This window comes from Mus pahari, chromosome 16 (genome assembly GCF_900095145.1).
Source record: "Mus pahari chromosome 16, PAHARI_EIJ_v1.1, whole genome shotgun sequence".
In the NCBI taxonomy this organism is placed as follows: domain Eukaryota; kingdom Metazoa; phylum Chordata; class Mammalia; order Rodentia; family Muridae; genus Mus; species Mus pahari.
In genome coordinates, this window is record NC_034605.1 from 46,388,261 (window position 1) to 46,396,994 (window position 8,734).

At 46.2% G+C, this 8,734-nt stretch overlaps 1 protein-coding gene across 1 annotated transcript in view; it reads right to left on the reverse strand.

Annotated features, from left to right (window-relative positions):
* Positions 1–205, reverse strand: part of Ranbp9 (RAN binding protein 9) — a 74,557-nt gene extending 74,352 nt beyond the window's left edge. The window contains exon 1 of the mRNA XM_021215456.2: positions 3–205. Coding sequence (XP_021071115.1) covers positions 3–64 — 62 coding nt within the window. The 5' untranslated portion in view covers positions 65–205. The remainder of the gene's footprint in view (positions 1–2) is intronic.
* Between the last annotated feature and the right edge of the window lie 8,529 nt (positions 206–8,734).

Below are 8,734 nucleotides of genomic sequence, written 5' to 3' on the forward strand. Positions count from 1 at the left end.
CCGGGGCCCCGGCGGCGGGCGGCGGCGGCTGCTGTTGCGGCGGCGGCGGCGGCTGCCCGGACATCCCGGCCGCGACTCAGCCTGCGGCACCTCCACTCGTCCCTGTTTCTTCCTGCGCTTCCCGGGGGCGCTGTCGCTGCGGCCGCCGGCACCAGGAGCCCAGAGTCCGCCCGCCCCGGAAGCAGGCGGCGGGCCGCGCGGCCCGGCGGAGCGCGGCGGTTGAGGAGACCGACCGCGGGCGCGCGGGCGGGCGGGCGGGCGCGAGGGAGCGTTGGCTGGGCACTGGCGGGCACGCGACCCGGAGCGATGCGGTGGGACGGCGAGGGGCGCGGACGGGCGGGCGGGCGGACGGACGGACGGACGGGCGCGCGGCCCTGGGCGACGCGGCGAAGCGGAGAAGAGAGGCTGCGAGGAGGTGCGAGCGGCCGCGGCGGCCGCTGCTCTCGCGGCTGTTTCCCGGCGGGCGGGCGGGCGGCGCGAGACGCTGCGCGCGGGCGGGCGGCGCCAGGCAAGGAGGCGGGCCGCGGCGCGAGGGGCGGGCCCGGTGCGCGCGCGGACGGCCTTCTCCGCGGCCTGGGGCTCGCCGGCGCGGGCGCGGGCTCGGGCTCGGGCTCGGCCGCGGGCCTCCGGTGAGCTGCGGGATCCTAGCGGCGCCGACCGGCGGCCTCGGCGCGTCTCGGCGCGCTGTCCCTCCCCCAGCCGCCGGGAGGCCGCGGCGCGCCCAGGCGAGAGCAATCGAGCCCGGCTGCGCCGCCGGGAGCTGAGCCCCGGGTTCCTAACGCTTTAACGCCTGGCTAGCGGGTCAATAAAGAACCCTTGGAAACCATCTCTGAAGGCGAAGTCTCCCGCTTCAAGTAGTGACCCTCTCGTTAATGAATTAATTTATGAGGAGGCCGAGTGAACTTAATGGGGGGGAAACAGCCACGTTAGGAATACCAATCAAGACGGGCAGATCGTCCAAGGGCAGGAACGGGAACTGTGTGTGCGTTTAGGAAGGGCTTCTGGAGACAGACGTCAAAACATTTTATAAGCTCATTAATTCTCATCATAGGCCTCTTTGTTGGGTAGCAGAGAATTATGCCCATTTTTTTATATAAAAAAAAACATGGAAATATTTACTGAGGTCAGCAGAGTTCTTAAAAAAAAGGAGACTTCCTACTTTGCAATTCTCAGTAGAGTGCTTGGTCAACCCGTGTGGCACAGTTTGCCAAGTGTTGCTCTCTGACCCCCACATAGCATTTCTAGTCTGTTTTCCGCACTTCCCTTTGTTTAACTTACCCTTTCCTTAGCCGGGCAAAAATCAGGCTTCACTCCCATAAGCTACATGGTACAGATTCCGATGCTGTGTTAGCTTCCGGAGTGATAGACTGGCTCTCATTGCACCATATAAGCATGGAATAGTTGGTTGAATAGAGAACTAGTTATTTTGTTTTTGAAGCGTCAATGGTGATTTAATCGAAGACTCCCATGGACATAACGCCTAGCCAGTTGTAGCAGTCCTTCTGCCTAATTTCCATCTTCAATTACCCACACTAGACACTCCATTGTTCATTAATAATAAAATGTCCCATAATTCTAACCTCTGCTCTACATTTTTTTTCTACAAACCACAGCATGTTTACATGACGCCACTGAATTTAAAAAAAAAAAAAAACACAAACTTCCATTTATACTAAAATAAAAGGAGTTCAGTGGAAGCCACGTTCTTCTACATGGTGGTAGCCAAGATAGACCAAGCCTCATCATACGTCCTTGACATTCATTAAGATTTTACACATGGACTGGTGAGATGGCTCGGCGGTTAAGAGCAACGATTGCTCTTCCAGAGGTCCTAAGTTCAGTTCCCAGCAATCACATGGTGGCTCACAACCATCTGTAATGGGATCTGATGGCCCCTTCTGGTGTGTCTGAAGACNGCTACAGTGTACATACATACATACATACATACATACAAGATTTTACTCATGTAATATACTATTTTTCTGTCAGGACACTTAGAACTTTTTACATACCCTAGGCACTGTTAAGGGAATGGAACCTTCTGAAACCTTGTCAAAATCTTTTTCTTGGAGAAACTGGTTGTCCTCCCATTGGTGTCACAGATTAAAGAACTGTGAGAGAACATTGTAAAACATCACTTTCCCACATCAGCGGCGGCAGAGATCATTTGGGGATATCAGTGTGGTGGATAAGATAACCATACCTTTTGACTTCTCCGTTCAAAAAAATTAAAACCAGACTCAGGAGGTGGCTCGGTTGGTAAAGTGTTTGCTTCACAACCTTGAAAACCAGAGTTCAAGTCCCAATACCTACATTAAAAAAAAAAAAAAAAAGTGGGGTGCAGTGGCCCACACTTGTAATCCCAGTGGAGTGGCAGAGACAAGAGGGTCCCTGCGGGGCTGGATGACAAGCAAATCTAGCTTGCTGAGTAAGTTCCAGAACAGTCAGAGATCCTGTTTCAAAAACTAAAGTCAACAGCTCCTGAAAAAAAACACCTGAGGCCGACTCTGACCACTCTATCTTTGGGAGCACACACACGTATGCACACGCACACCCTTGCTTATTAACAAGCAGAGGGTGAAAAGTAAAAGCCAAGCAACAAAAGGAAAGTGTGGCAATATTCATGGTAGGGGAACACATGGAAGTAACTGAAATGCCCAACATGAAGAGACGAGTTGAAGAAATTATCCATATGCCTCCTAATGGGATTACACTTACACAAGCACATACTGCCTATCTGTGCAATTTTTCTTTCTTTCTTTTTTTTTTTTTTTTTTTTCCTAAAAGCCTCCCTTTCTGGCAGTGGAATTGCCAAAAGAGAGCCAAGCAATTAGATAAAGGCACAATTCCCCACCCCTTTCAAACTAGGCAGTGGATCTCAGGCCCAATTTCAGACGGACTCCCTAGAGGCCGCTTGCATGGGCACACGCTGAAACAAAGATTTTATGGCCTTTTTAAAATGTGGTTTAACCGACACGGAAAAATGACTATGATGTACTAAATGAAAAGAGGCTCTCCAATAATTATAGCATTGTCCAAATCATTACCTTAAGACATGAAAGGATGTCATAAAAATGTTTCAATGATAGACAATTAAAATATATAATTAAAAATAAATTATTACAAAATATTATAATTGTACATAGACAATGCGTAAAAATCCATTAGCCATGAACTTGTTCGCTCTTCCTGGGTCTAGAGTTTTCCATCTTTATCATATATTACAATATTTCTGTTCATCCACATCTGCTGACTTTCTCAGTGACAAACAGTAAGAGCCGAACCTGGCTCTCCTCCGCAGACAGAGACCCTAATGGGAATTACTGGATGGTTCTCAGAATTGACTAGAAATCTGGACAACCAGAAAAACAAAGGTCAAAAACATTAGGCCCAGGCCCTGAATGGAACAGAAATCAGCCCCGAGTGTCGCCTTTATGGCAGCCTCTCTGTTCTCTGGCTCCTGATCTCCACACCACTCATCCATACTTCACAGTCGGAAAGCAGGCCCCCCGTGCCTATGCCAGTGACGACCAATGGACAGAGTCTGACAGGTGAAACCAAGTATTATAGGGATGCCAGCTGATGGATGCTTTTGGCTCAGGATAGCCCTGCAGTACCTGAAGTCCTCAGACCTCATCTTCTAGACAGTATCCACTTGAGTATCTGACATCTCATCTTCTGACTATGTCCTGACATGGAGTGGTCAAGAGCATACTGTCCTAGCGGGAAAGGGACCCTTGACATAGAGGGTCTTAACACCGGAGAAGAGGTTCAGACACTCGTCAGTTTCATCTATATGCATGATAATATCCTTCTATGTACTGAAAATTGTCACAAAAGATATGTTAAGATTTATAGATGGGTTTAGGGTTTATACTAGTTATCAGTTGCTACATAACAAATACCCCCAAACCTAGTGACTTAAAATGTATTATTAAACACATCTACGGAGCAAGTTTCTTCCATCTTAGTTACTATTATACTGCTGTGAAGAAACACCACGACCAAGACAACTTATATAAGACCAGTTAATTGGAGGCTGGTTCACAGTTTTATAGGAAGCATGACAACAGACAGTTAAGCATTGTGCTGGAAAAGTAATTGAGAGCTCACAACTTGATCTGAAAGTTGCAGGCAGACAGACAGACAGACAGACAGACAGACAGAGACACAAAGAAAGACAGAGAGACTGGGTCTGGTGTGATCTTTTGAAACTTCAAAGCCTAACCTCAGAGATATGCCTCCTCTAACAAGGCCACACCTCCCAATCCTTCTCAAACAGTTCATCTAAAGTCTTCAAACATATGAGCCTATCGAAGCCATTCTCATTCAAACCACCACACCTTCCCTGCATCCTCTGCTTCAGACCCTATCTCAGCCATTCAAAGTGTGTCAGCTTTGACTGTGAGTCATCTTAAGATTTGATTGGGGAAGGGTCTGCTCCTAAGATCGCATATGTGGTTATTGGCAGGTTTCAGTTCCCCTAGGAGCTGTAAAGACCCTAGGTCATTGCTAGCTATTGGCCAGAAGTGACCACAGAGTAGGCCTCTGAAATGGCAGCTGGTTTCACCAAAGTGTGCAAATCAAGAAGATGACAGCACCAAAACAAAACTCATGGTATTTTGTAACCTAGCCACAGAGGTGACACCTTGTCACTTTTGCCATAATGTCTGTTAAAAGTAAACCACTAAGCCATCTTATCACATTCAGGCAGAGTGACTTAAACATGGCCATTTACAACAGAATTTGACATTCACTGTGACAAGTTTCCATACCTCCAGGAGACTGCATTTGCTCCAACCTTATCAAACACAGATTCTAAACCAGAGATTGACAAGCCTCATGCAAATAAGCTATGTACTTGATATGTTAGGTCCTGTGGGTCATAGTGTGTCCATTGAAACTACTCAACTTTACCATGGTGGATGAAATGAGTCACTGACAACATATAAACAAACGGATGTGGTTCTATGTCAATAGAACATTTTTTTTTTACCAAAATATACAACAAACTGGACACTACAGGAAGTGATAACTGCCTTAGTCCATTATGCAAGACAAGGTCACTAGGGATGTCAGACATCAAGAAGTTCAGTTTGTTACCCACAATATATACTGCACCTCTATCCTGGATGACCTTACACCATACCTAAACAGACCTTGATTTCTGTAGCTAGCCTGTGACAAATAAAGATGAATGCCAATAGCTATCTCTGGGTAGGGAACTACAGCAAGAAGAGGTCCAAGCTGGGCTTAGTTTTTGGTTTGTGTTTATCATACAACTGTCTGACATATAGAATGGGAGTAAGGGAGAGAAGAAGGGGATTTCGGGTGATGCTGGTGCCAGTCCGTGCACCAGTTCATACGAAAGAAGGACTGAGAGCCAGCTGGTGCTCTGTTGAACCCATGCTTCTAGTCCAAGGGCAGATAGACCAAGTTCTGAAGAGGGATAGTTCTGTGTCTGAATTGTCCCGCTGTTGTAGACAGAACACAAAGGTGACACTGCTGGTGATTGTCACACACCCAAGGACAGTGTTTCCAAGGTTCAGGGTTCGGGGTAAAAAGAGTCATACTGAATCATGCCAATGTGCTATTTCATATTCATGGTTTTTTTTAAACCTTTACAACCCACTATTCATGAAACAAAAATCCATGTGGAAAACCAGTTATTTTAGAGGAAACTGCATATTTCATTCATTCACTCTTGAGGAGTTTAGAGAGAAAAAGAAATCCACAATTTCGGATGAAATAATCTCCATTGATAATGATTTGACAAGTTCATACAGTCTCAACCTCCTTCTGAATTCCCTCTTAATGTTTTCTTTCCAAACTCCTGTGGTGTTTCTCTCACTTGGCAAAGGTCACACCCTCTTTTCCACACAGATGTCTACGTCTCCCATTTTTATTGCTGCTAACTGACACACAGAAAGCATTCAAAATGGAGCAGTCACAGAAAACAGACAGCAAGAGCTCATGTCCTCCCTCCGTGCTTCTGGATCAAAGGTCAAGTTCACGATGAAATGGAAGACAGGGAAGGCTGACCCAGAAAGTCTGAGGGGAAAGGCACCTGCCATCCTTAGAGGTGCTGCTACAGCTAAGCCCGACATAGTTAGGAAGGACGACACAGGAAAAGGGACATGGAGCCAAAAATAGACAGTGTAGGGGACTAGAGGAGAAAAGGATGCTCCTTCAGGGCAGTGATAAATAGCTCTCCAAAATGCCAGATATCATGGGGTTGTAACTTGCCTACCCACTGTGGGCTGGCCCAAAAACCAGCCTGCATGCCTTCCACCAACTATCCAGAGCCAATTGGATGAAGTACACATTGCTAGGCAGCACAAGGATCAGAGTCCGCTGGAAAATGAGCCCAAGACTTGGGACATGCTCTACCACTGACAGACCATCCTAGACCCTGGGAGGATAATGCATTGTTTGGGGTTTCCTTTTGCTTTGTGTTTTTCCACAGGATCTCCCTCTGTAGCCCACATCCTGGAACTAAACTACCTCTGACTTACCGGGACCTTCTGCCTTAGCCTCTTGAGTACAGGGGCTCGCATGCCCACCCATGGCCCAAACACCATTTTTGAAATAACTTACGGTCCTTGCCATTAAGAAGTGTGTGATTTGTGGGAAAGAATGTTACTTACATAGTCAGCCTCTCACAGCCTGAAAAGTGCTCTAATAAAGGCTAAGTGTCAGGGAAGCCTGGTGTGGTGGCTGTCTGTCGTCTCAGTACTTGGGAGGCTGAGACAATCGGGTACTGAGTTCAAAGCCAGCTTGGGCTACTTATTAGCCTACCTCTAAACAACCCAAAATGCCAGGAGTGTCAGACTGATTTCACAGGAAAGGGGACTCTCCAACCTAACTCATTATTCTGAGTAATATGAATTAGTTCTTCCAAGTTTCTTTGTATGTTGTTTGCAGCATAGAGAGATAGCTGAAGGATTTTTCTTTCTTTCTTTTTTTTCTTTTTTTTTTCTTTTTTTTTTTTTTTTTTGTTAGAAGTCAGGTTGCAGCCGGGCATGGTGGCGCATGCCTTTAATCCTAGCACTTGGGAGACAGAGGCAGGTGGATTTCTGGAGTTCGAGGCCAGCCTGGTCTNCAAAGTGAGTTCTAGGACAGCCAGGGCGATACAGAGAAACCCTGTCTCAAAAAAAAAAAAAAAAAAAAAAAAAAGAAGAAGAAGAAGAAGTCAGGTTGCCTTCAGAGAAGGCATAGCATTAGCTTGTGCTTGAAGTACCACAATTTGAAGTGATTTAGTGAAACCATTTGTCTCATTATGGCTATATATGCTTGGTAAGGTTTTAATATTTCTGTTTGTTTCCTTTAAGCATCTTCAAAGATTCATGAGGTGAAGTATGAACAGCAATGTGTGAGGCTTTCTAAACCTTAACATTTCAAAGATGTTAAAACATCTGTATCTTTAAAATGATGGTGCTCTTTCAAATATATCAGCCGTTTTTTTTCTTCAGCTACAGGTATTTAACTTAGAAACAGAAACCAATTATTTCAAGGCCGGCAGCACTTGCTATGGAGTTATTGGTTATCAATAGTCCCTCAAACACAGGCTTTGACATTGTCCACATGGAAACTAGCCATAGGTAATAAATGTGATGGGTAAATTTGCTCCACACAGGGCTTTGATAGTCAAGAGAAACCTGGGTCGCACTGAGTCTTGTACCACCCCATAAAATTTGGTCAGTGTCTTAGTTAGGGTTTTACTGCTGTGAACAGACACTGTGACCAAGGCAAATCTTATAAAGGACAACATTTAATTGGGGCTGGCTTACAGGTTCAGAGGTTCAGTCCATTATCATCAAGATGGGAGCATGGCAGCATCTAGGCAGGCATGGTGCAGGGGGAGCTGAGAGTTCTATATCTTCATCCAAAGAATCTTTTGAAGAATCTTTTGTGAATCTTTGAAGATGCTTAAAGGAAACAAACAGAAATATTAAAACCTTACCAAGCATATATAGCCATAATGAGAGAAATGATTTCTGAGATGGTTTCACTACATCACTTCAAATTGTGGTACTTCGAGCATATGCTAGTGGAAGACTCACTTCCAGGCAGCTAGGATAAAGGTTTTTAAAGCCCACACCCACAGTGACACACCTATTCCAACAAGGCCACACCTTCTAATAGTGCCACTCTGTGAGCCGAGCATATACGAACCATCACAGGTTGGCACAAAGGCACATTGGCGTTGGGTACTGAATGGCTGGCTAGGTGACTCAACAACTAGAGGCCTCTCTACTCGTGGGATCCTTAGTGCTCGGCAAAATGATGTCAAAGACATTCTGAATTGCTTCTAAAGTCAGTGTGAATATGGCTGCTCAGTGTGTGTACTTGTGTGCTCATACTGTCCTGGTCAGCTTTGAGGGGTCTGTAGCTTTTTGGTTTTGGTTTTGGTTTTGGTTTTGTTTGGAATACCCTCTGTCTTATTTAAGGTTTCTTTGCTGCAATAAAACACCATGGCCAAAAAAAAAGCAGTTTGGGGAGGAAAGGGTTTATTTGCCTTATGCTTCCATATCACTGTTCATCACCGAAGGAAGTCAGGACAGGAATTCAAGCAGGGCAGGCTCCTAGAGGCAGGAGCTGACCCAGAAGCCCTGGAGGGGTGCTGCTTGCTGGCTTGCTTCCCCTGGCTTGCTCGGCTTGCTTTTCTATAGGACCCAGGACCATCAGCCCAGGGATAGCACCACCTACAGTGGGCTGGGCCCTCCCCAGTCAA